The sequence below is a fragment of the Doryrhamphus excisus genome, linkage group LG2 (assembly GCF_037039965.1).
Source record: "Doryrhamphus excisus strain RoL-2023G ecotype Guam linkage group LG2, RoL_Dexc_Guam_v1.1, whole genome shotgun sequence".
Lineage (NCBI taxonomy): Eukaryota > Metazoa > Chordata > Actinopteri > Syngnathiformes > Syngnathidae > Doryrhamphus > Doryrhamphus excisus.
Window position 1 is genome coordinate 29,442,589 of NC_136358.1, and position 26,052 is coordinate 29,468,640.

Below are 26,052 nucleotides of genomic sequence, written 5' to 3' on the forward strand. Positions count from 1 at the left end.
CTTTTGGACTTGATCTACTGAAATGAATGAACATTTGAAAGTTGCACCACAAGCCGTTTTCCATGCCCAGTACGGTACATACGTGGGAAGCTGAAAACGCTCGAATCCAAGAACACGTGCATGCTCTTTGTGGCAGGCTGGTGTCCCCCGAGGCGCCCCCGAAGAAGTTCCTCACCATGGGCTCCAAGTTCCGCTACAGCGGCAGGACGCAGGCTCAGACTCGCCGTGCCAGCTCACAGATCATTCGACCCGCTCCCTTCTTCGAACGCTCGGCCAGTAAACGCTACACCATGTCCCGCAGCTTGGACGGAGGTGAGGAGGACCTTCGCTCAAGTGCTGTTGCTTTGGTTTTGCTCCATTCCCTTTTTCTCCACTTATCCGGATCCGGGTCGCGGGGGTCTCATCCCAGAAGCTTCACACTCGGATGCAAACCGTCCCAGTGAAGGCTGAAGTCTGATGGGTTTTGTTCCAGTTCAAGCATTCAATCCCATTGTAGCCACAGCCAGCCCGTTAAAACCAGAACAGGAACCAAGGAACCCGCTGGGCTGTTAAGGTGTCCCTAAACGTACGCTGACTCCCGTCCGACTTTTCCTGGCATCTTCCAGCACCCGTCACGGAGAACCATGAGACTCTGATGAAGGACAGCGACGGGGCGGCCAGGGGAGACATCATCACCACCATCACCACAGAGAAGAAGGCGGAGGAGGAGAAGGCGGAGCAGGAGGATGCACGCGGGGACGCCGCCGCCACGACACCACTCAGACAGGAAGTCAAGGTAAGCGGCGCCAGAGACGAAATGACTTTTCCCAGGTGATTTTTCATGGCTGGATGACGTACGCTATCTGACTTGCTTTTAGCTTTTAGCACTTTTCATCTTTTGTGTGCTTTACTAATTTGCTTCCTCCCACCCACCCCCCCACCCCCGTCCTTCCTTCTAACCACATGACTTTACTCACGTGTGCTCATGCGTGTTGGGCGTCATCCGCACCACCACAAACACCCCCCCCCATCAGCACTCGCCCTCTGTGTTCACCAGCACCCCCCTCAGCTCTGAGCTCTCACTCCCTTCATCCCCCTTGCTGTCCACTCAAGTACGGCGGCGCCGCAGGGAGAGCACGCGCAAACGGGCCTCATCAGTGAGCCCGGTCAAGAACAATGGCGGCCGCCGCCGCCAGCAGGCACGCTCGGAGCGCAAGGAGGCCCTGCTGGAGGAGCGGGCGCTGCTGCTGTCAGCCCGCAAGCGGCGGCTCGAGCAGGGCAAGGCGCGCAGCGGCACGCTTTTCTCCTTCTCGCTGCACCTGCCCGACTTGGCGGCCATCTTGGACGAGGACGGCTACATCAGCTTCCCCGATCTGTCCGAGATGCGCTTCCTCCCGGAGTGCGCGCACAACTTCCTGCCCATCAAGTCTCCTTCGCTCATCCCCTGCTTTCTCTTCATCTTCTTCTTCTTGCTGTCCACCTCCTTCTCCGTCCCCTACGCCCTCACCCTCTCCTTCCCCCTGGCGCTGTGCCTCTGCTACCTGGAGCCCAAGGCAGCCTCCCTGACCGCCTGCATAGCCCAGGGCTACCATGACCATGACAGTTCAGAGGAAGATGAGGTGTGTGTGGGTGTGGGTGTGGGTGTCGGACTCTGTGTGTTCCCGTAGCCGCCTCTCTGACCTTGAGCCCTTACGCTGCCCTCCATCGAGCTCTGCCGGGTCGCCTGGCGACTGTCTGGTCCCGGTGTCCGTCCACTTTCAAACCTTGTGCTCTTCATCACGTTGTGGCCGCATCCGCATCAGCAGGGGTGCAAGTCTCACGAGTTGATGTTGGACCGCCTTGTACCGACCCGCCTTCGTGGGACGGTTAAATGCACTTGGCTATTTGTGTGCTGCAGTGGAACGCCCAACGTCAGCACAGTCCCTCCATGGCTGGAGGTTGTTATTATTGGTGGTGATGTTCTTATGAGTAGCGGTACTAGTAGTACCAACATCTTGGTAAATTGGCTCAAAGTATATAGTTGATTTAGTTTTATTATAGCTTCTTTTTACGCTTGCATAATATTCCAAATTCTAAAAGACAAGTCAAACTTGTTACTCGTTTAAGACGACTCTGCCTTTAGTAGTAGTAGTAGTAGTATTGCTCATACGGTACTTCACAAAGTAAATACTTCCCGTTTTATGGTTATGGTCACACTTTTCTTTGGTGACCAGCTATAATACTTCGGGGGGGGGGGTAGACTTTGGAGGTTCCATTGCACCTCTTAAACTGATTTCTCTAAAACGCTGCAGTTCCCAACTCAGTTTAAAGTCGGCAAGCCAGTAGAGGTCGCCATCTTTAGCCAAAGTGCATTTCAAAGAGCTTTGTGTCTCACCTGTCTCGGCATCATTGTTGTCATCTATGCCTCCATCGTGTCCAGACTGCATGACAACACGTGCATTTACTGCAGCGCTCTGCATTGCAAGGCCTCCACCAGCGCATTAGAATGCATTAGAATGCATTAGAATGCATTAGAATGCAACACAACACAATCCCTCTACGTCCATCCAAATGAACCAACCCTTGGATGGATCTGGCATCACCTGGATGATGTAATGCAGAGCTGCGTCACCATCTCGCCCCTCCGGTGTCAAATGTGCATGGAGAGGGGGGGGGCCTGAAAGTCAGGTTTCAAATTCAGCTGTCATATTTTTAAAGATGCAAAGACCCCAAAATGAACTGACTGATGGTTTTCAACTTCCTCTGAGTCTGTCTCACTTGCAGTATTTTCATTTGCTCTTTTTTGGTTTTGTCATTTTAATGTCATTTTAATGTCATTTTAATGTCATTTTAATGTCATTTTGTGTTGCCAAACCTCGTGCGGCCGCCTCGTCCTGAACAGGGCTGTCCAACCTTTGTGTATCAACACGCTAAAACCACAACATGTTTGCTAGTTTTTGGTCCAGGAGGCCCGTGGCCGACAGACGTTCCGTTGCTATGACTACCATGTTTGAGTCGTCCCTACACCGCAGACAACCCATGAAGGACAGGAGATCCAGTCATGGAAAGATGGACTACACCGCTTGGTTGGGTTCTTCCACGTTCAGAGATCTTTATCCTTGAGAGAGTCTTTGGGAGCATTGGACCCTTCCTCTCGCTTTCCTGAAGTCGTCGTAGCAACGCTTTTTGTACGACGTCCCTCCGTTGGTAGTGTGTACGTACAGTACCTATGAAATACCAATACACGGAACGTCGGAACACAAGGTCCGCCTGTATCCATGGAATTTCCTGTAGCATTCAACATGGTAATGTCTTCCTCAAACCTTATTGTCGTGTTTCGATGTAGGCCCCGTTTGATTTTAGTACGCCATAGGTCTCGGCCCATTCCAAAAAATAAGTTGCAAGCCGCATGTGGCCCCGGGCCGTACTTTGGACAGCCCTGGTCTCGACAGTGATGACGACAACCTCCCGTGCGTTCCCATTTGCGTTCCCATTTCCTTTCCATCTGTGCTAATGACGACTGAAGTATTGGTGTGTGTTTTTCCAACGTGGGCTTTATTTCTTTATCTCCTTGCTGCTGGAATGTTTTCGTCGGCTTTGACAAATCAGACCGACAGCGAACAGACTGACTTTGCCCTGGACGGAGATGTGACGGCCACGGAGGTTTGTATGTGGGGGCGTGGTTCGGCCATCTGCGGGGTTTGGGCTGGCGACACGTGAAGAATCTTGACATACTTCAATTTGTACTTCTCTACCTCCTCCACATATCACTCTTTTCACCTCCTCCTCACCTCCACGTGCTCCTCATGGCCGTCAGTCGGATGCAGATGAGGACTCTGAGGTGCGCACCCAGGTACGATGCCTGCCTTGATGACTTCCTGCTTGCTGCCATCTCACCCTTCAGAGGCGACATCGTCATTTTACATTTTACTACTTCTTGTGTTCTTGTTGGGGGGAGGACTTCCACCCATTTCTGCTCCTCTGGTTTGCTCTGCATGGTATCAGAGAAGCTCCAAATCCTGTTTGTTTCCTCCTCTGCAGTCTGGTGTCCTTAGGCGAGTAAAAGAGGAAGCGCTATTTGTCAAGCACGGTAATCTGATGTTGGAGGTTGGTCCAAATCTGATTCATCCATCCTAATCCATCCTAATCTTACTGACATGGCGCTGTGCTGTGCTGTCTTGGCGTCGTGTGCGGGTACGAGCATCTCACTGTCTCACTGCAAGCCATCGGACCTGAAGGAACAAAACTAACACAAACAGGATTTCTGGGAGTGGCGTGTCTCCGTACAGGAGAACCATTGCAGTCCAGCGGAACCTCTACGCGTCCACCTCGACAAGCGACAGTAGTAATAGTGTTGCTACTATATCTAGCTACTACTATATCAGCCCTGCCCATTCCAGGGTGTACCCCGCCTCCCCCCCAAATGAATGTAGAGGTTCCACTGTGATTGCTACACTTGCATCCAAACATTTGGACTTTGTTTGCATTTTTCCATTGCATCCGTTGCATTTTTTTATTTTTGGCAATATTGAGTTTGCATATTCCATATTCCCGCCGCCTCACCTACCTCTAATCGTGGCTCACCGGGCCGCTGTAGGACATGGAGCCCCCTCCGGAGATGGTCAAGCACCAAGCCAACATCAGCGAGCTCAAGCGCTCCTTCCTGGAGATGGACGCTGCTGCTCCCGGCCTTACGGAATGGGAGAGGAGACTTTCCTCGTCCCCGGCTCGCGAAGCGCCCATGATCGAACCTCTGGACCTGCAGGACGTAAGCACACGTGGTTGTGGAAAAACTTCTATCCTAAGTAGGTCAGATAACATTGAGGGTGTCTGGCTTCCTGACTGAAAAGAACTTCCCTTCATGCTGGGGTGCCGACACATGTCAGGAACTCCAGCCTGGGACCTTGTGAGCGATGCTAAGGTCTACCTGCTGCCTGAGACGTACTTGTACACAACATCCACCCATGTCTGGTGTTCTGCTGCTTCATAGCGATTCCCTCCAACTCATGTCGTGTAGTGTAGTAGTGTGTAGTAGTACTGTGTAGTAGTACTGTGTAGTAGTAGTGTGCTGTTTGGTCTTCGGCCCCTTGACGGCTGGGTGGGCTTGACAAAGTAACCAAGGTAGTACTTCTGTGGTAGTGGTATTTTCAGGAGAATAAAGGATCATTTGCACACCAAAGTTAACCGATGCTATCAAAGACCCCAATCTGGATCCTACCAAGAGTTAGGACAATATGACATCAGCTGTGTCCGTACAGCGGGATCTCACCATGGAATGGTCACATGACGCTGGAGAAGGTGAATACGGTAGCAGAACATTCCATCTGTGATGTTCAAGTGTGCAAATGAAGCCAAGCGTGGACGCCATGAAGGCTTTGCTCCACCAGACTTTATTCACCACAACTTTGGCGGGAATATTTGCATCCTCTTTCAAAGTCTTCGTCTTATCTCACATTTGTGTTTTGGTTCTGCAGAATGAAGACGGGGTCCTTGCTGGAACTGCGAGAAAGGAGGAACCCAAAACCACGGAGGTGAACCATTCTCCCCATTTTCTAATGTTTGTGCTCGGAGTGGTGCCGTGTTGCCCTGCAAGCTGGCAGCGTGGTCTTTGTCTCCAAACGTGACTTTCCTTCTCCTGCTTATGTCCTAACACCTTATTAACGTGAAGAATCTACTTTCCAATAAGCCAAGTGTCTCCCCAGGCGGCAGGAGATCTGCTGATTTGCGGCACAGATAGTAAAGCCGTCTCCGAGCCACGGGGGATTAGCCCGCCCACTGCTGTGGACGAGGGCCTTTTCCAGGACGGGATGGCCGGGCAGGCTGAGGAGAAAAGCCCAGATTCCCAGGAGGAGTTGTCGGAGAAATCTCTGGCCAAGGTGAGCCCAGGATCCGTCAGGGAGGAGGTGTCCCAGGCCATCATAGACAAGCGAGGCATGCTCATCATCCTGAAGGAGGCTGAAGACAAAGAACATCTCCAGACGGTCATCCAAGCCAGAAGTCCCTCCGTCAAGAAGATGGAGACGCTGATGGAAGACATGTCTCACATTAAAGCCGTGGGCTCACCCAAGAAGGCCATGGCCTCCTGGGTGTCGGAGGTGCTGAAGGCGGAGGAGTCTGAGGTCTTCAGCGTGTTGACGGAGGAGATGAAGACTTTTGAGGAGTCTGGCCAGAAAGCGGACGCCGTCCAAGAGCAGTCAGAGACGGATGTGGCTCAGATTCCACTCCCAGAGTCAACAGCCTTGGCTGTGGTAACTGTATGAAAACTACAAGCAGCTCCATGCCCCCCACCACCCCCACGCCCCCACATCCCCACTATGGGCGCCACACACTGGAGGTCAAGCCCTCCATTCATCTTCAGGGGAACCTGCGTGACGGGCCGCCATTGCCAGTCACCGTCCGACCATTCAGTTTAAGATCCCAGAAAGTTCTATCATGGACCAATGAGCAGGCAGGATGCTAATCAGTACTCCTGCCATGGAGGGCCCACACACTCCAGGTTTTCTTTCCGGACGCTCACTAAGGCAGCTGACTTGGATGAGGAACCCTCCTTTGGTTTGGGAAGGAGCTCCTCAATCAAACCTCCTGCTGGAGAACCTGCAGTGCTTGGGCCCTCTGTGGACACCATGTAAGTAAGGTATCTTCATCACCAACACCACCAGCCGATTTCCCTCCACATGACGGCCAATCACGCGTTGCCTCCCGTGTGCAGGGTTTCCTCTGCGTTGGCGTTGAGCTTCGCCCATCGTGGTTGTTAGTCGTCTCCCGTGTGTGGCGCTCACCATCCTCCTCCCAGCAGCAGCCTTATGATGGTTCTAAGACTAATCGTGATCCTAATCCATCATCGTGCATGGCTAACAGTCCCTAAACACGCCCAGCCTCAGCCCCCAGCCGCCGCCTCCAACAAGCGGGCGGTGGGACTGAGTGTTGTCTTTCGACTCGGGAGAAGCAGCAACTCGATGGCGCCACCCGCCCCGCCCCCATTGCTGCGGCTTTCTCCAGCTCCTCCCCTCCCCTAAAACTCATTGTATGGATCTACCTGCCCGGCAGGACTTGTTGGTTGGTTGACGCGTCATAACAACGGTATTCCATACAATGGAAAGCAGCGCTCCCCGTCCTCGCTCCTTTTGGCCTGTTGACTCCTTTGTCCTTTCTCACTGTCCTCTCTCTCTTCCTTGTCCTACATCCTACATCCTACATCCTTACAGTCAACCCTTGGACGCCTTTCTTCTTCCTCGTGCCAAAAGGTGACCACACTTCTCAGGTCACACGCTCACTTGTCATGTTTGGTGGCCGTGATGGTGGACTTTAACCCCATGTTGATATCTGCAGGCGGTGCGTGGAACTGCACCTCCTGGTTTGCTTTGGTCGCTCGCTTTTTCACTTCTTGTTTAAATCTTTACAAATGGCAGCATCATTCTTGGCAAAATGTGCAATTTATTTACAACTTTTATTGTAAACGTACCATTCATTCATTTTCTACCGCGTGTCCTCACTAGGGTTGTGGGGATGCTGGAGCCTATCCCAGCTGTCCCGTCCAGGATGAGCCCCTTTTGCAGACAATTAAACTAAAGTAAATTACTAATTGATACTTTATAAAATTACAAATAGGAGAATCTTCTGAGTTGCCAGGTTGTGCCTGTAAATAGCACATGTCAAATGTCAGATGTCAGTCAAAAGTGTCAAACTGGTGCTTTTTTGTCACATGTTGTTATTGTCAAGGTCCAACTTTGAATGTTATTTTAAAGTGTTACTGGGATGCAAACCACCTCTTGTTATCACCACTCTTGTCCATCACAGGTACCAGCTGGTCCAGACCAGAAGACGGTCTTTACCACGGAGACCGATGCGGTGAGTGTCCATGACCGAGTGCAGCGGATGGGAAGCTGTGTGCCGCGCTTTTCTGCTTGCTGACTGGGAGGCTGAACACGATTGGTTTTTAGTCCATACATAGGTTTTTTTGGTGGGGGGCGGGGGGGGTAGTGCCGCTTACGTACAGTCTAGTGCCGCTTACGTACAGTCTAGTGCCGCTTACATACGGGCAAGTGCCGCTTACATACGGGCAAGTGCCGCTTACGTACAGTCTAGTGCCGCTTACATACGGGCAAGTGCCGCTTACGTACAGTCTAGTGTAGTGCCGCTTACATACGGGCAAGTGCCGCTTACGTACAGTCTAGTGCCGCTTACGTACAGTCTAGTGTAGTGCCGCTTACATACGGGCAAGTGCCGCTTACGTACAGTCTAGTGCCGCTTACGTACAGTCTAGTGCCGCTTACGTACAGTCTAGTGCCGCTTACGTACAGTCTAGTGCCGCTTACGTACAGTCTAGTGCCGCTTACGTACAGTCTAGTGCCGCTTACGTACAGTCTAGTGTAGTGCCGCTTACATACGGGCAAGTGCCGCTTACGTACAGTCTAATGCCGCTTACGTACAGTCTAGTGCCGCTTACGTACGGGCAAGTGCCGGATTAAAAGGTGCAGGTTTGAGCCTTAAACTGTTTCCCTGCCGTCAGCAGCATCATGACCAGGATGTGATCGGCCTGAAGGAGACCCCCGTGATCCACACGGAGACCAAGACCATCACCTACGAATCTGGAGCGGTACGTGCTAATGCCATCTATGATCTATCTGTGGTGCTAAGGTCTATCACTCCACAATGTCTCTGACTCCTGGAACTTCTTAGTATCGACTACTAAGGCTGTCAAAGTCAACGCCTTAAAGGAAGCGGCCTTGTTTTGGATGCGTGATGAATGTGTTTGACCTTTGGCCCCCACCGTACTCTGATGGTTCTTCCTAGTTGGGTTTTAGAACGTGCTACAGGCCAATAAAGACCAGCTGGACATGGCCCCCCAGGCTCGGTGCACCGCCATGTGAAACACCTTGACCATTGCCCCTCCCTTGACTGGGACGGAAGGTTCGTTAGCAATAGCGCACCATTGAACATGCTACTTGTCAACAGGGCGACATGAACGGCGACGCCGACCCGGGCGTGCTGCTGAGTGCCCAGACCATCACCTCTGAGACCACCAGCACCACCACCACCACACACATCACAAAGGTGAGAGTTCAAGCTCAACAAGAACTACGTGCCGCCGTTGCTAGAAATATTTCATCACGGTGAATCATGTTTTGTCCATAGTTAACTCAGAGTTAACTCAGAATTAATTGCAGGTACAAATACATTTTATGGATAATAAGTAGGGCAATTGTCTTTGTGGTAAAGGATTGGATGTGCGACTACAAGGATAATGACATCACGTTGTGTGTAAAGGATATCAGTTTGGGAACTTTGGCCCGTTATTGAAAACAATACAGTCAGCAAGCATATTTTTGTATGACTGTTTTTCTTGATTATTAGCATATTTGCTCTTAAACTCGCCCACAAACTTCAGCAATTTCAAAATATGAGCGAGTAAGACCTCTCACTCTGACACAAACATTCATTCATTCAATCATTTTTTACCGCTTCACCCCCCCAGAAATGGTTATAGTACCTTAAGGTCACAAAAGACCCCACAGCACTCCACCATAAGACCCTGGCAAAGACCTGAGTTCCAAGACTACACCCCCTGCTGAACAAAAAAGGATATGAAAGCTCATCTCGGTTTGCCAGGAAACATCTTGATGATCCCAGAGACCTTTTGCCATTTGAGAAAAATACGGCGGTGGTAGTGTGATGGTCTGGAGCTGTTTATGTTTAATATGTGGCTCGGCTCAATAACGGTTGGGAAGCGCTTCCTTACGGAACCCCAGAATCAGCTGTTGGTTTGTCATCTTCCAGACCGTGAAAGGGGGGATCTCAGAGACCAGAATTGAGAAACGGATCGTCATCACAGGAGACTCCGACATCGACCACGATGAGGTACGTTTCAGCCGTTGGACCTGATGATGATGCTGGAGAGGAAGGGTCCCAGCATGCGGGCCCTCCACACGTCCAACGTGGTACAAATGTGAACAGTCCTGACATTCCTGCTGGATTACTGATTTAAATGCCGCATGCCACCCCCACCTGTTCTCTGCCCCCCCCCCCCCCGGTGACCCAATTGTGGCACTGCATTGTGTACGTAGGCTCTGGCTCAGGCCATAAAGGAGGCTAAAGAACAGCATCCTGACATGTCAGTGACCAAAGTAGTGGTACACAAAGAGACAGAGATCACGCCTGAGGAGGGGGAGGACTGACCCAGGTAAGCCAGTCCAGTCCGGTCCTGCTCCCGCTTCTCCTCCAGCCCGGCTCTCTGGCATGACGCTTTCCCATCAGCCCCCGGTCACCCTGTTTCTGTAGCCACCGCGTGGTCCACGCACGCACGTGTTGGATGTTCTCCTCAAACCTTCACACTAACCCTTCATCATCCTCATGCAACCTGCTTGCCTGCCGGACACGGAGCTCTCCTGCTTGCTTCTCAATGCAACACGGTGTCTGTTGGTCTAGCGTTGGTCTACCTACTGTTGGTCTACCTACTGTTGGTCTACCTAGCGTTGGTCTACCTAGCGTTGGTCTACCTAGCGTTGGTCTACCTAGCGTTGGTCTACCTAGCGTTGGTCTACCTAGCGTTGGTCTACCTACTGTTGGTCTACCTACTGTTGGTCTACCTACTGTTGGTCTACCTACTGTTGGTCTACCTACTGTTGGTCTACCTAGCGTTGGTCTACCTAGCGTTGGTCTACCTAGCGTTGGTCTACCTACTGTTGGTCTACCTACTGTTGGTCTACCTAGCGTTGGTCTACCTACTGTTGGTCTACCTACTGTTGGTCTACCTACTGTTGGTCTACCTACTGTTGGTCTACCTACTGTTGGTCTACCTACTGTTGGTCTACCTACTGTTGGTCTACCTACTGTTGGTCTACCTAGCGTTGGTCTACCTAGCGTTGGTCTACCTAGCGTTGGTCTACCTAGCGTTGGTCTACCTACTGTTGGTCTACCTACTGTTGGTCTACCTACTGTTGGTCTACCTAGCGTTGGTCTACCTACTGTTGGTCTACCTAGCGTTGGTCTACCTACTGTTGGTCTACCTAGCGTTGGTCTACCTAGCGTTGGTCTACCTACTGTTGGTCTACCTAGCGTTGGTCTACCTACTGTTGGTCTACCTAGCGTTGGTCTACCTACTGTTGGTCTACCTACTGTTGGTCTACCTACTGTTGGTCTACCTAGCGTTGGTCTACCTAGCGTTGGTCTACCTACTGTTGGTCTACCTACTGTTGGTCTACCTAGCGTTGGTCTACCTAGCGTTGGTCTACCTACTGTTGGTCTACCTAGCGTTGGTCTACCTAGCGTTGGTCTACCTAGCGTTGGTCTACCTAGCGTTGGTCTACCTAGCGTTGGTCTACCTAGCGTTGGTCTACCTACTGTTGGTCTACCTAGCGTTGGTCTACCTAGCGTTGGTCTACCTAGCGTTGGTCTCCACCCTTAGCTGACTTTGTGTCCTTACGAAAAGATGAAATTCCTGCTGAACCGGCAAACCTGTTGATACCTACGGAAACCTAATCAGGGGCCGGCGTGACCCGGTGGCTGCCATGGAAACGTCTTTTATGGAGGAAACCAGTGCTACGTGACGCTGCATCCCATCATAACTCCTGGCAGGCGGGACACGTCGTCTTTATGTCCTGACTGACATTTTGGAAAGATGCTAATCCCTCACATCTTGGCTTTCAATTTAATTTGAATTTAGGGGGGTGGGGGGTTGTTTTCTAAACGTTAAGTGGATAATGATTCGGAGTGCATGAAAAACTGAGACAGAACAACAGCGCCGATAACAGAATAAAAGAGGAGCAGCAGGGGGCGCCCCGCCCATTCAGCATGGGACTCGAACCTCCATCTACATTGCACACTATACTCTCATTTCATACATGTTGCAGCGCTTGGCGTGTGCTGGAAAGGAACGCATCCCAGTGGGAATGATGGGGCTGGTGGATTTGGGAGGTTTCCCTGGACCGGATGCGGGTTGTGCTCGGCCCTGATCAGACCTGGTGTGGTCTTACCTGCCAGGGAATTCTGGCCCAACAGCGCTCCGTGCCGCATTAAATCCCTAAAAATGAGCTTCATGGACGTTTGAGATGGTCCCCCACACCAGGTGTGAACAGCGCGGTGTGGGTTTCCCCCTGTCCCTGTGTACCCGGGTCCCCGTGTCCCCCTGTCCCCGGGTCCCCATGTCTCCTTTGGAGACAGCAGCACTGACCGAGACTGACTTCCTGTTTCCTCTGCTCTTCCAGGACTAATGGCTGCATCCAACAATCCCACCGTTGATCCAGGAATAGAAAGCCGCCCCTTTTCCTCCTCCAAATGTTGCAGCTTGCCCCCTGGTGGCGACCATCCGACCTGCAAAAATACAGGCCACTGCATGACGCCACAGCCGCCGGGCGTTAATATTCATATTCCATAACTCCTGTTTAAAAAGCGATGACGAATAAGCAGCAAGGTGGATCAGCGCCTTAAGACATGAATGCATTTTCACGGTTCGATTCCATCTTCTTATCGATGACGTCCAGCTGCAGGTTCAATTCTTCCGTCTGCAATATTCCACCTTCCGTGCTCCAACCGTCCGATGTTGCCTAGCAGGTTTGCTCAGCGAAAGGGGCTTTTATTTCACCATTTTTGTTGTCATGGAAACCATGACATCTCAGACCAGACCAGGCTTGACGGAAAGGAAGGAAGATGCTAGCGTACCCGCGCCAGGCTGTCAGGGTCCCGCCAGCGTGAGGCCTCAACCTCGTGCGACTCCGCCTCCACCTGCCGTCAAGCCAACGCCGTGCGCCTCCTCGCTTCTCAGAGCACCAAAGTATCGTCTCTTCACGTTTCCTTCTCCTGATTGGTCAGATGACAACATGGCAGACGTCAGTGTCTTTCTTTTCAATCGCTTGCCGATGAATTAAAAGTTGATTTCACAACTGAAACGTGATATCATTTTTCTTTTTATATTCTTGGGACACTCATTACGGAGTCCTACTCAGACCTTTTTGGAGGCCTGGTCTTCAACTTGTTGATAAACAGCCTATTTCACTTGAAGTCCCCCCCCCCCCCCCCCGCTTTGCATATTAAAACCTCATGAAGGTCCCAATGTGCAAAAGGTCCATTCTAGACCTTTTTCAAATGGTCTTAAGATTTTGACGTGGTCTATACATGTATCGTACACTAACCAGAAATTGTACATAAACCAAGGCAAATCTTTGCTATGCATTTTGCCACACATCCTAACTGAGGTGGACGTAAACCGCTTCTTGTACTTTTCATAGAGCCCAAATACACAGCCGGTTACATTTCATTCATAAAAGTAGCTTTAAAACAGTTACTACTACATTTGGTTACATTTCATTCATAAAAGTAGCTTTAAAACAGTTACTACTACATTTGGTTACATTTCATTCATAAAAGTAGCTTTAAAACAGTTACTACTACATTTGGTTACATTTCATTCATAAAAGTAGCTTTAAAACAGTTACTACTACATTTGGTTACATTTCATTCATAAAAGTAGCTTTAAAACAGTTACTACTACATTTGGTTACATTTCATTCATAAAAGTAGCTTTAAAACAGTTACTACTACATTTGGTTACATTTCATTCATAAAAGTAGCTTTAAAACAGTTACTACTACATTTGGTTACATTTCATTCATAAAAGTAGCTTTAAAACAGTTACTACTACATTTGGTTACATTTCATTCATAAAAGTAGCTTTAAAACAGTTACTACTACATTTGGTTACATTTCATTCATAAAAGTAGCTTTAAAACAGTTACTACTACATTTGGTTACATTTCATTCATAAAAGTAGCTTTAAAACAGTTACTACTACATTTGGTTACATTTCATTCATAAAAGTAGCTTTAAAACAGTTACTACTACATTTGGTTACATTTCATTCATGAAAGTAGCTTTAAAACAGTTACTACTACATTTGGTTACATTTCATTCATGAAAGTAGCTTTAAAACAGTTACTACTACATTTGGTTACATTTCATTCATAAAAGTAGCTTTATAACAGTTACTACTACATTTGGTTACATTTCATTCATAAAAGTAGCTTTAAAACAGTTACTACTACATTTGGTTACATTTCATTCATAAAAGTAGCTTTAAAACAGTTACTACTACATTTGGTTACATTTCATTCATAAAAGTAGCTTTAAAACAGTTACTACTACATTTGGTTACATTTCATTCATAAAAGTAGCTTTAAAACAGTTACTACTACATTTGGTTACATTTCATTCATGAAAGTAGCTTTAAAACAGTTACTACTACATTTGGTTACATTTCATTCATAAAAGTAGCTTTAAAACAGTTACTACTACATTTGGTTACATTTCATTCATAAAAGTAGCTTTAAAACAGTTACTACTACATTTGGTTACATTTCATTCATGAAAGTAGCTTTAAAACAGTTACTACTACATTTGGTTACATTTCATTCATGAAAGTAGCTTTAAAACAATTATTACTACATTTGGTTACATTTCATTCATGAAAGTAGCTTTAAAACAGTTACTACTACATTTGGTTACATTTCATTCATAAAAGTAGCTTTAAAACAGTTACTACTACATTTGGTTACATTTCATTCATGAAAGTAGCTTTAAAACAGTTACTACTACATTTGGTTACATTTCATTCATGAAAGTAGCTTTAAAACAGTTACTACTACATTTGGTTACATTTCATTCATAAAAGTAGCTTTAAAACAATTATTACTACATTTGGTTATATTTCATTCATAAAAGTAGCTTTAAAACAGTTACTACTACATTTGGTTACATTTCATTCATAAAAGTAGCTTTAAAACAGTTACTACTACATTTGGTTACATTTCATTCATAAAAGTAGCTTTAAAACAGTTACTACTACATTTGGTTACATTTCATTCATGAAAGTAGCTTTAAAACAGTTACTACTACATTTGGTTACATTTCATTCATAAAAGTAGCTTTAAAACAGTTACTACTACATTTGGTTACATTTCATTCATAAAAGTAGCTTTAAAACAGTTACTACTACATTTGGTTACATTTCATTCATAAAAGTAGCTTTAAAACAGTTACTACTACATTTGGTTACATTTCATTCATGAAAATAGCTTTAAAACAGTTACCACTACATTTGGTTACATTTCATTCATGAAAGTAGCTTTAAAACAATTATTACTACATTTGGTTACATTTCATTCATAAAAGTAGCTTTAAAACAGTTACTACTACATTTGGTTACATTTCATTCATAAAAGTAGCTTTAAAACAGTTACTACTACATTTGGTTACATTTCATTCATAAAAGTAGCTTTAAAACAGTTACTACTACATTTGGTTACATTTCATTCATGAAAGTAGCTTTAAAACAGTTACTACTACATTTGGTTACATTTCATTCATGAAAGTAGCTTTAAAACAATTATTACTACATTTGGTTATATTTCATTCATAAAAGTAGCTTTAAAACAGTTACTACTACATTTGGTTACATTTCATTCATAAAAGTAGCTTTAAAACAGTTACTACTACATTTGGTTACATTTCATTCATAAAAGTAGCTTTAAAACAGTTACTACTACATTTGGTTACATTTCATTCATGAAAGTAGCTTTAAAACAGTTACTACTACATTTGGTTACATTTCATTCATGAAAGTAGCTTTAAAACAATTATTACTACATTTGGTTATATTTCATTCATAAAAGTAGCTTTAAAACAGTTACTACTACATTTGGTTACATTTCATTCATAAAAGTAGCTTTAAAACAGTTACTACTACATTTGGTTACATTTCATTCATGAAAGTAGCTTTAAAACAGTTACTACTACATTTGGTTACATTTCATTCATGAAAGTAGCTTTAAAACAGTTACTACTACATTTGGTTACATTTCATTCATAAAAGTAGCTTTAAAACAGTTACTACTACATTTGGTTACATTTCATTCATAAAAGTAGCTTTAAAACAGTTACTACTACATTTGGTTACATTTCATTCATAAAAGTAGCTTTAAAACAGTTACTACTACATTTGGTTACATTTCATTCATGAAAGTAGCTTTAAAACAGTTACTACTACATTTGGTTACATTTCATTCATGAAAGTAGCTTTAAAACAGTTACTACTACATTTGGTTACATTTCATTCATAAAAGTAGCTTTAAAACAGTTACTACTACATTTGGTTACATTTCATTCATAAAAGTAGCTTTAAAACAGTTACTACTACATTTGGTTACATTTCATTCATAAAAGTAGCTTTAAAACAGTTACTACTACATTTGGTTACATTTCATTCATGAAAGTAGCTTTAAAACAGTTACCACTACATTTGGTTACATTTCATTCATAAAAGTAGCTTTAAAACAGTTACTACTACATTTGGTTACATTTCATTCATAAAAGTAGCTTTAAAACAGTTACTACTACATTTGGTTACATTTCATTCATAAAAGTAGCTTTAAAACAGTTACTACTACATTTGGTTACATTTCATTCATAAAAGTAGCTTTAAAACAGTTACTACTACATTTGGTTACATTTCATTCATAAAAGTAGCTTTAAAACAGTTACTACTACATTTGGTTACATTTCATTCATGAAAGTAGCTTTAAAACAGTTACTACTACATTTGGTTACATTTCATTCATAAAAGTAGCTTTATAACAGTTACTACTACATTTGGTTACATTTCATTCATAAAAGTAGCTTTAAAACAGTTACTACTACATTTGGTTACATTTCATTCATGAAAGTAGCTTTATAACAGTTACTACTACATTTGGTTACATTTCATTCATAAAAGTAGCTTTAAAACAGTTACTACTACATTTGGTTACATTTCATTCATAAAAGTAGCTTTAAAACAGTTACTACTACATTTGGTTACATTTCATTCATAAAAGTAGCTTTAAAACAGTTACTACTACATTTGGTTACATTTCATTCATAAAAGTAGCTTTAAAACAGTTACTACTACATTTGGTTACATTTCATTCATGAAAGTAGCTTTAAAACAGTTACTACTACATTTGGTTACATTTCATTCATAAAAGTAGCTTTAAAACAGTTACTACTACATTTGGTTACATTTCATTCATGAAAGTAGCTTTAAAACAGTTACCACTACATTTGGTTACATTTCATTCATGAAAGTAGCTTTAAAACAATTATTACTACATTTGGTTATATTTCATTCATAAAAGTAGCTTTAAAACAGTTACTACTACATTTGGTTACATTTCATTCATAAAAGTAGCTTTAAAACAGTTACTACTACATTTCAACATTTTCTTGTTGTCAACATTATTTTGGGCGGAAAATTGTCCCCTGCGTCACCCTCTGTATTAGTAACGTATTAGTAATGTGTTAGTAACATGTTCGCAAAGTATTAGTAATGTGTAATGTATTAGTAACGTGTTCGTAAAGTACTAGTAATGTATTAGGAACGTGTTGTTAAAGTATTATTAATGCCCCGCCCACAGGAAGAGATTCCTGAAAAAAAGACCCCTTTGAGGCAAACCAATCGGAAGTAATTGGAAGGACAACATGAAGGCGGAGTAAAGCGAACGACGCCGGGGGAAATGAATGCGATGAACGCCGCAGCATCTTGAAAGCAGTTTGTGTCAACGTGCCTTTGAAATAAAGGGACGTCGTTGCAGGAGCCCCTCCGGGCCGCCGGGGGGCAGCAGACCGAGGCGGCGTTCCCCGCACGGCAGCGAAAAGAAGCCGAGAAGGAAGAGGAGCAACGACAGCGTCTCTGTGGATCGTCGACTGCTTCCCTTGCGTGACAACACGGGGATCGCGTTCGGGCTTCGGGTAGGAAACCTTTTCAATTCCCTGCCGTCGCCGTCCGCGCACGGCGACGACGTTAAAGGCCGCACGGCGTCCTTTCGGCCGCTTTAGCAGCGCCGCCTTCCCGTTGTTTGAAGACACGGGAACATGCCATCGGAGCCAAAATGGCTGGACGCAGTCAAATGTGAAATAATATGGGAATATTCTCGCTACGGTTCTCGTCTGCGGGCTCGTCACGCCGAAGGCCGGGTTCGTGAACGCACCACCCGACTCTTAAGAAGCGCATTTAATGGCAGCGAGCTTGTTTTTGTTGACTTTATTCGCACGACTGCGGCTTGGCTCGCCTTGGGCCTAACGCCCCCCCTCCGGAGGAATTTCTGCATGATCTCGTCGGCGACTTGTGCTAACTTTTAGTGTCCGCCTTAGCGAGTCCGTCAGCACCCGGACTTAGACTTAAGAGGGTCTGCCGTCACTCACTGTTGTCGCTTCTCGCCCCCCCCCCCCCCCCCCAGGTTGCTCCACTCCACAGGCAGCATGTCAGATCTACTGCGATACATAGACTACGACCACAAGGCCACTTTCCTGAAGATGCTCAACCAGCAGCGGATGGAAGGCGAGCACTGCGACGTGGTGGTGGTGGTGGAGAACATCGAGTTCAGGGCCCACCGCTGCGTCCTGGCGGCCTGCAGCAACTACTTCAAGAAGCTCTTCAAGAAGCAGAGCGACGAGGACAACTCCATCGTGGAGCTGGACTTCATTCGCTCGGACATCTTCGAGGAGGTGCTCAACTACATGTACACGGCCCGGCTGGCGGTCCGGAAGAAGGACATCAACATGATGATGTCGTCCGGCCAGATCCTGGGCATCAACTTCCTGGATAACTTGTGCACGCAGAAGCGGGAGCTGACCAACATGAAGACGCGGGAGAACCAGGCCCCCGGGGACCACGGCATGCGAGCCCAGGACGCCATCCTGAAGGAGCTGGCCATGGAAGAGGTGCGGAAGAACAGCTTCTACGACCAGGGCATGGACGGCATGGGCGCGGGGGGGTCGCACCTGCCCCCGCCGCACGGCTACAACACGGGCATGGCCAAGGACGCCCACGCGCACGGCTGGGGCTCGTCCTCGTCGGGCGACATGAAGCTGGAGTACCTGCTGTACGGCCACCGCGACCACGGCGCCTGCCCCGGCGCCGGGGCCAAGCCCCTGGACCACGGCGCCAAGAAGGAGCGGCTGCTCACCGCCAACCGGCCGTACGGCTGCGAGCACTGCCCCAAGGCCTTCACCACCGCCGCCCACCTCAAGGAGCACCTGAAGATCCACTCGGGCTACAAGCCGCACCGCTGCGTGGTGTGCGGCAAGGCCTTCATCCGCGGGCCCGACCTCAAGCGCCACGAGCGCGTGCACAGCAACGAGCGGCCCTTCGCCTGCCAGCTGTGCGAGAAGGCCTTCAAGCACAAGTCGCACCTGAAGGACCACGAGCGGCAGCACCGCGGCGAGCGGCCGTTCAACTGCGGCTCGTGCGACAAGGCCTTCATCAAGGCGTCGGACCTGAAGCGCCACTGGAACACCATGCACAGCGGCAACCCCCGCCGACAGATGTCGCTGTCGCCCGCCGCCTCGCAGCACGGCGCCGCCGCCGACGAGCAGAGGGACTGGAAGCTGGAGACGGCGGCGCACTCGCACAACTCCGACTGCTGAGCCTCTCGGGGAACGGGGACGCGCGCTTGTGACGCGACACCCCCCGCGGACAAACGCTTTAAACGGCAGGGGCGCGGCGGAAGGAACGCGTTTTGTTTCCACTTGTAGACTCGTGTAAATGTTTAGGTCACGCTGCCGTACGCCCGCGTCTCCCCGGGCGACCCACCTCTCATGACCACGGTTGCTTGGGTGGGGTTTTTCACATTGAAATCTTTCTTTAACTGGGGGGGGTGTCCAAATGTTTCCCAAAGCAATGCAACGCAAGTCGACCTGTTCATATGTCATAATCTCATTAATAATCAACTGGGGGGACACCCCTGGTTTAACCCTTCATGATTTGTTGTCTCCAAACGAGGGGGGGGGCATTGCTTATATTCACGTGGATGTGTTTAGTTGTATTGATTGAATATTCCCATTCTTCTTCCGCTGCACGAGAAAGAGTCACGGCTCAGACCAAAGTCTGGGACAGCGCGGGCCGCCGGACTAGATTTACTGTTATACAGTATGGGGGCGTGGCCTGCCGCGTGTACATACTGTAGCTTAGCTTGTGGCACAATTACAGTTCACAATAAGGAATTATGAGCGCACACGTAAATATATATATATATATATATATATACATATATAAATAACCTTGTCTGACACTTTGACAATAAACACCATTTGCTGTGTTTCCTATGCTTTTTGGTCCTGTTTTTTCATAAGGGGGAAGTCTTGGTCTGATTATTTAATTACTAATTATTAATATTAGAATATCCTAAATTGCAGCTTTATCAGACTAAAATGTGCAAACAACAAAAGGAATCTGAATGTCAAAGTTGTGTTGACGCTTTTGCGATTGCTAGAATGATATTTTTGTAACGTTAATCTTTGTTTGACGTTTTCCCTTGTATTTAATCCCCCACGTTTGTGAAATAGGGAGCAGCAAATCTTTGCATCGGTATATCTAATATCACTAATATGCTAATATCACAGCAACACCAATCAATATTTAGTCGGTGGAAGTTAAAAAGTCACCACTTGGTGAAACTTTAATCACTATTCCTGCCTCTTCGGGTTAATCGTAAGCTTTGAGCTGAACCTTTTGCTGTTTAATGTTATGTTTCGTGTTGTTATTGTATCGACGCTGGCGGCCGTCGCCATTTTGCGGAAGTAGGAAAACAACTCCTGTCACGAGGACGAGCGCGTGACATTTGGAAGGACGCGGTCACGCACTTTGGAATTGTACACTTTTGACTCGGGTGTAGTGTGTCGTGTTGCCGCGTGGGGGTGCCACGAGCCCCCTATTGACACGCTGCCGCCCCTCCCCTCGCCCAAAAAGCAGTTTGCCGTACTTCCTGATTGCAGGAGCACCTGTGATGACGTCACAACAGCCCCGCTTCCTGCTTTGTTTGTGTGCGTGTCGGTGAAACAGGCCGGAACGGGATTTGACCGGGGCTTATTGTTGCCTGCGCGTGCGCTCTAAGCGCCTTTCGTATGTGTGTGCATGTACGTGGACGTGTGCACGCATGTGCAATGAGACTGCTTGCGTGTTTAATGAGATGTGCTCGTGCTTATTTGTTTGCATGTATGCATGAGCTGACACGCATGGGCGTGCATGCGAATGTGCACGTCATTCCCTTTTAGAATGCACGTGAACGCGTGCGTGGTGTTTGTGTGTGTGTGTGTGTGTGGTAAAACAGCCGGTTTCCATTACGGGGCGGCACGGTTCCCCGGGCCCGACCGCAAACCTCCAGTCTCCAGTGTAGCTCCACCCAGCGCTGCCACAGACTTCCCAGAAAAGAGCAGCGTCTAATTAAAAGAAAGTTTAATTACATTCATCTCACACACATACAGTGGATATGGATATTTATACAGGCACAAACAACTGCATACAACATCACGTGCACGCATCGTCTCCGGACTTCCTGTAGGATCGTCACGTGCCACAGGTTGACAACGTTCGTCTTTGCGCCCTGACGCTCGTCTTGCAGGCAAGCGGTGACCCGTTGTGAAGCCTTGATGAAGCGTCCTCTCAGGTCAGAAATTGCTGATGGGCTTCAAAGGAAGTCCCTAATGTCCCTCTGACACCCCCTGCCCCCCCCCCACGGTACACATGTGCATAGGTGTTGTGCGATGTTTGACCACCAACATCTGAAGTGTTTCTCATCCATCATCTTGTCTCTGGTGTTTTTCCAAGAGTGAAGAAGCAGGTCAGCGTAGACGTAAACGAGCTGATGCTGACATCTTTGTACCACAAAAATACACAATGTTGAATGTTTTGGTTGAGATACTTCATGAGGTACACCTCCAACGAAGCGCTCCTCATATGTGACTTGTGATGTTTACTCAAAATATGACCAGAAAGACCAAGAACATGGTCTAGATTTTAATATTCTAAATCGCAATCGTTGTTTCAACTAAAGTAGGCAGGTGCCTCCATGTGGGCACCCTTGTTCTTTTATTGATACAATACTACAATACTTTTATTGATTCAATACATTTAGTTAATTATTAGTTATTGGAACATAAAATGTGTTTGGTAAGCTGATTGACCCTTGACCTGCATAGTGAAGCCAACCATAGAGAGGGTATCTAAGGTGGCCAATGGCAGGTTGCATCTTCTCTGAAGAGTAGCAGCGGGAACGTGGATGTAAAAAAGGTACTGCGGCTTTAAATGCTTCCGTGTTGGTGAAGAACGTCGTGCTTGAGGCTTTTATGCATAACTCCAAATGTACCAGAAGCAAATATGTGTCAATAATATTTAGACTTTGACCAGATCTACCAATCTTTACCTTCACGCGACCACTTGAAGCCTTCAGTGGTCACATGACAAGAAAAGTGGCGGTTTCTTCCCACAGGAATGTTTACATCATTGATGAGAAACAATGGCCTCCCACCCTGGTCTTTGGCTCCCATCCTGGTCTTTGGCTCCCACCCTGGTCTTTGGCTCCCACCACACAATCCTCTCAGCCCATCTGATCTGCAATAAAAAGTTTCCGCCTGGAAGTGGATCTCCTAAAGTGCTCCTCTAAGAGCATCCAGCCGGCCGCCATGCCAGCGGTCCGTTTGATGTGGACCGGCGTCGCCAATTTAAGGGTTCCTCGTTCTGGCCTTCCGTCTTGAAGATCAAAGCACGTCAGCTAATCTGTTTGACGGAGGCCTGCTGTCGCCATGACGACAAGATCACAGGAAGGACAGGAGGCCCGGGTGCTGCTTCACGGACCCTTGTCATCAACAATCACCGTCCTCTGCTGGACCCACCCCCGACCCCGTGGACATCACACCACCTAGGACCCGCCCCCAGATGTATGCGCCCACTGTTTTGTATAAAAACAAAAGCAGGCTTCACTACACGACGTAAACTAACGCTTTTGCTCCATGACTTCCACGAAATGAAACCAATTAGGACCCTGATTAGGACCCTGATTAGGACCCTGATTAGGATCCTGATTAGGATCCTGGGGGAGGGCAGAGCTTATCTGGCTTACAGCCACGCCCACATAAGGAAGTCCAGCCCTCTGTGACATCACAAAGGAGCAATTTTACCACGCCTTTTGAAACCGAGCATTCTGAGCCATCCCCAACTTCTTTCAGGGCTCCCTTCCAAATGTGCAGACCTCATGTGTTGTTGCAGCACTGCCACCTGGTGGCCTGGCATGAAGACGGCAGCCTTTTCTATGCCACTGCTGGTCTAAAACTATGCCCACGACAAATTTCCCCACTGAGGGACGAATAAAGGCATATCTAATTCGGGGGACTGCATGTATTTTTTCCATCGTCCTGGCAATTCAAATCCAAATCCATCAAAGTGTTGACGTGAAGAAGATGACATCTGTTTTGCAGCTTCGTCCTCCTCCTCGTGTTTGCCTCATCCTGGATTTATGAAGACGGATTGTTTACCTGCAGCCTCATGGCCACCCCTCCTCCCCCGTCTTGTTCAACTTCTTTCTCTTCCCTTTTACTGCAGGAAAAGATCATCTGGTTCCTCTTGGCCCTGCGGTCGCAACACTGAGAGCCACATCAAAGCTTCCTGGAGACGACCAAGAAGAAGAAAATCTGGGACAAATTCTGGTACTTCATGCACACACACACACACACGCACACACACGTTCATTGACGGACGCCGCACATCCATCTCTGCTGCTGGAGAGTCGCAGGGTCGGCTCCCACGCTGGTCCTTGGACATGCTGGGGACTTGGACTTGGTGCGTGCGTGCGTGAGTGTTACATCATGGTCGCTTGTAGCGGACAACAAGCCAAGCTAGCGCTGATGAAACAAAGTTCCCTCAAACCAAACTTCAACGGGAAAGAATTCAAACAAGAATCAAATCACTTTGCTTCTAAATTGCACCAACACTTTGTTTTTTTACGTACTAATCTTCCAGAGAAAACTTTTTTGGGGGAACCCAAAACGTTTTAATAATTGACTCGAACTCAAACAAAGAAAGAAAGAAATTGGATTTTTGGCCGAAAACTGATATGCCGATATTGTCTGACTCTCAATTATCGATATCGATATGTGTAATATGACATATCTGCTGTGGTGGAATGGTACGGTATTTTAAAACAATAGCATGTTTTTGTGTACTACTATCAAATTGTACACTTCCACGGGTACTACATGTGTACTGCGTATGAAATGTCTGCAAGATGATTCTCTGAAATATGAAGGAAAATGGTCGCCACGCAGTTCATCAAAGTGTGCTGTAAAGAAGGCATCACTATACACGCTAAACACGCACGCACACGCACACGCACACGCACATGCACACGCACACAGACACACGCTAACCCACAGCAAGGAAGCTCAAAGGAAAAGATCAAATGTTTTGGGGGGGGTGTTGCTGTGTTGTGAAATGTGACCTTTTAGCAATTTGGCTGTCCATCAAGGGATGAGGGGGTGGGGGGGGTTACTGGACATGTTTGGACATCGGACGCGAGCGCCGCCATCAAGTCATGACATTGTAGCATGTAAAAGGACTCGCACGTTAGCATCTTTGAAAACTCCACTTGACTTGTGTTTATGACTTCCTTTGAAGGCCCCGAGTTGGCTGCACTTAAAAAACATACGTGTTCCTTTCAACATGGCTCCCTCGCCATAGCCCGACTTCCCAACAAGCCCAGACTTCCCTGTCCCGCGACTTCGCTCAACTTCCCAAGGCATTCCCAGCCTGGTTGACAGACAGACGGCTCTAATTTCATAGACGCCGCCCAGGGCAGGTGAGCCAGTCGTGGTGGGAAGCCTCCAACCCCATGGTGGGTGGACCGGCCAAAAACATACAAAGCACAGACAAAATGGAGGAAGGCACTTCTTAAATAAGACTGTTTTATTATTAGACTACATACTACATGCTACATACTACATGCTACATACTACATGCTACATACTACATGCTACATACTACATGCTACATACTACATGCTACATACTACATACTACATACCACATACTACATACTACATACTACATACTACATACTACATACTACATACTACATACTACATACTACATACTACATACTACATACTACATACTACATACTACATACGACATGCTACATAGTACATACGACATGCTACATACTATACACACATACAGTCACATAACATGACACATGTAATCACATGACTAACGGGGAGAACGTTGTCTACGTGTTGTCTCTGGGTCACCTAATTATTATTATTATTATTATTATTATTATTATTATTATTATTATTATTATTATGCTATTTTTTCCTTTTTCCATAACCCACACAGAAAGCTTGATATCCTTGGATTCCCAAAATGGTCTATTTTAATTCCTTCCACACACGGCCCGCCTCCGAGCACGCTCCATCCCCTGTGATTGGTCACGCTCCCGAGCGCTCCTAAGTACTTCTGGACTACTGCTGAACCCCACTTCCTCATTTAGTGGCTATGGGAGTCCATCATTAATAGCAACTCCAAGTCAAGTCTTTGGAGAGCTACTGGGAGATACTGGGCGCTACTGGGAGATACTGGGAGCTACTGGGAGCTACTGGGAGCTACTCGGAGCTACTGGGAGCTACTGGGAGCTACTAGGGGCTGCTGGGAGCTACTGCATTAATGCTATTGCTGCTAATGCTATCCAATGCTAACTAGCAGCCCCTCAGCCAAATGTTATCTTGCATGAAGTGATGAAGCAGGTGAAAAGCAAGTCAATAAAAAGTCAGATATGGACGTGGTCCTTGCATCCCTTCGTTCCCTGAATGCACCCTGACTAAACCTGCTGTTGGCGTCCATCAGGTGGATGAAAAGGCTTCCCATGGCTTCTACATGCTTGTCCTCCTGCGTGCAGGGCGTGTTCTGCAGGACACGCGTGCGTTTTTGGTGCCTTTTCGGCGCTGCAGCAACAGCAGCTAACATGGAAGGACCGGCTGCCGCGAAAACCACAAGAATCCCGACTGTGTCGCCTGCAGTCACGGACCTTTTCCAGATGGGAGCGTTGGAGAGATGTGCTGAGACATGGATTTCTGGGAGTGAGCTGCTACGTTGGTTCGTTTGCTTTTGGGAACAAATGTTGCTGCTTCCGAGGGGGAGTGGCTAGTAATGACCCGGGAACCCTCCGGTTAGTACCTCCCCCTAATTAGCATATGACATTGTCTCTTTGAGTCTTTAACATAAAACCAGGAAATAGACACT

General features: G+C 47.1%; 2 protein-coding genes and 1 long non-coding RNA gene across 20 annotated transcripts in view; all 3 read left to right on the forward strand.

The window, feature by feature from the left end:
- Positions 1–12,859, forward strand: part of epb41l3b (erythrocyte membrane protein band 4.1-like 3b) — a 29,783-nt gene extending 16,924 nt beyond the window's left edge. For 2 of the 18 annotated variants that reach the window (XM_058061555.2, XM_058061546.2), the window contains exons 12-27: positions 137–312; positions 606–775; positions 1,014–1,598; positions 3,568–3,621; positions 3,776–3,811; positions 4,000–4,065; positions 4,556–4,726; positions 5,433–5,489; positions 5,661–6,212; positions 7,164–7,202; positions 7,756–7,806; positions 8,471–8,554; positions 8,914–9,012; positions 9,736–9,816; positions 10,023–10,138; positions 12,162–12,859. In XM_058061555.2, coding sequence (XP_057917538.2) covers positions 137–312; positions 606–775; positions 1,014–1,598; positions 3,568–3,621; positions 3,776–3,811; positions 4,000–4,065; positions 4,556–4,726; positions 5,433–5,489; positions 5,661–6,212; positions 7,164–7,202; positions 7,756–7,806; positions 8,471–8,554; positions 8,914–9,012; positions 9,736–9,816; positions 10,023–10,133 — 2,332 coding nt within the window. In that variant the 3' untranslated portion in view covers positions 10,134–10,138; positions 12,162–12,859. The remainder of the gene's footprint in view (positions 1–136; positions 313–605; positions 776–1,013; positions 1,599–3,567; positions 3,622–3,775; positions 3,812–3,999; positions 4,066–4,555; positions 4,727–5,432; positions 5,490–5,660; positions 6,213–7,163; positions 7,203–7,755; positions 7,807–8,470; positions 8,555–8,913; positions 9,013–9,735; positions 9,817–10,022; positions 10,139–12,161) is intronic. The other 16 variants (XM_058061548.2, XM_058061549.2, XM_058061554.2 and 13 more) reach the window with 16 other exon arrangements.
- Positions 12,860–17,555: 4,696 nt separating this feature from the next.
- On the forward strand, positions 17,556–20,088 carry LOC131109585 (zinc finger and BTB domain-containing protein 14-like). Its single transcript, XM_058061745.2, has 2 exons — positions 17,556–17,733; positions 18,222–20,088. Exon 2 carries the CDS (start codon positions 18,244–18,246, stop codon positions 19,408–19,410), a length of 1,167 nt encoding a protein of 388 aa, XP_057917728.2. The 5' UTR covers positions 17,556–17,733; positions 18,222–18,243; the 3' UTR covers positions 19,411–20,088.
- A 984-nt stretch (positions 20,089–21,072) lies between these two features.
- On the forward strand, positions 21,073–25,573 carry LOC131109701 (uncharacterized). The gene is made up of 3 exons (XR_009120773.2): positions 21,073–21,428; positions 23,360–23,463; positions 25,150–25,573. It is a non-coding gene; the product is annotated as an uncharacterized LOC131109701 (long non-coding RNA).
- The last annotated feature ends 479 nt before the right edge of the window (positions 25,574–26,052 follow it).

Bases quoted from the DNA above. Each gene is read 5' to 3' on its own strand.
- LOC131109585 (XM_058061745.2), top strand. From the start codon at position 18,244: ATGTCAGATCTACTGCGATACATAGACTACGACCACAAGGCCACTTTC.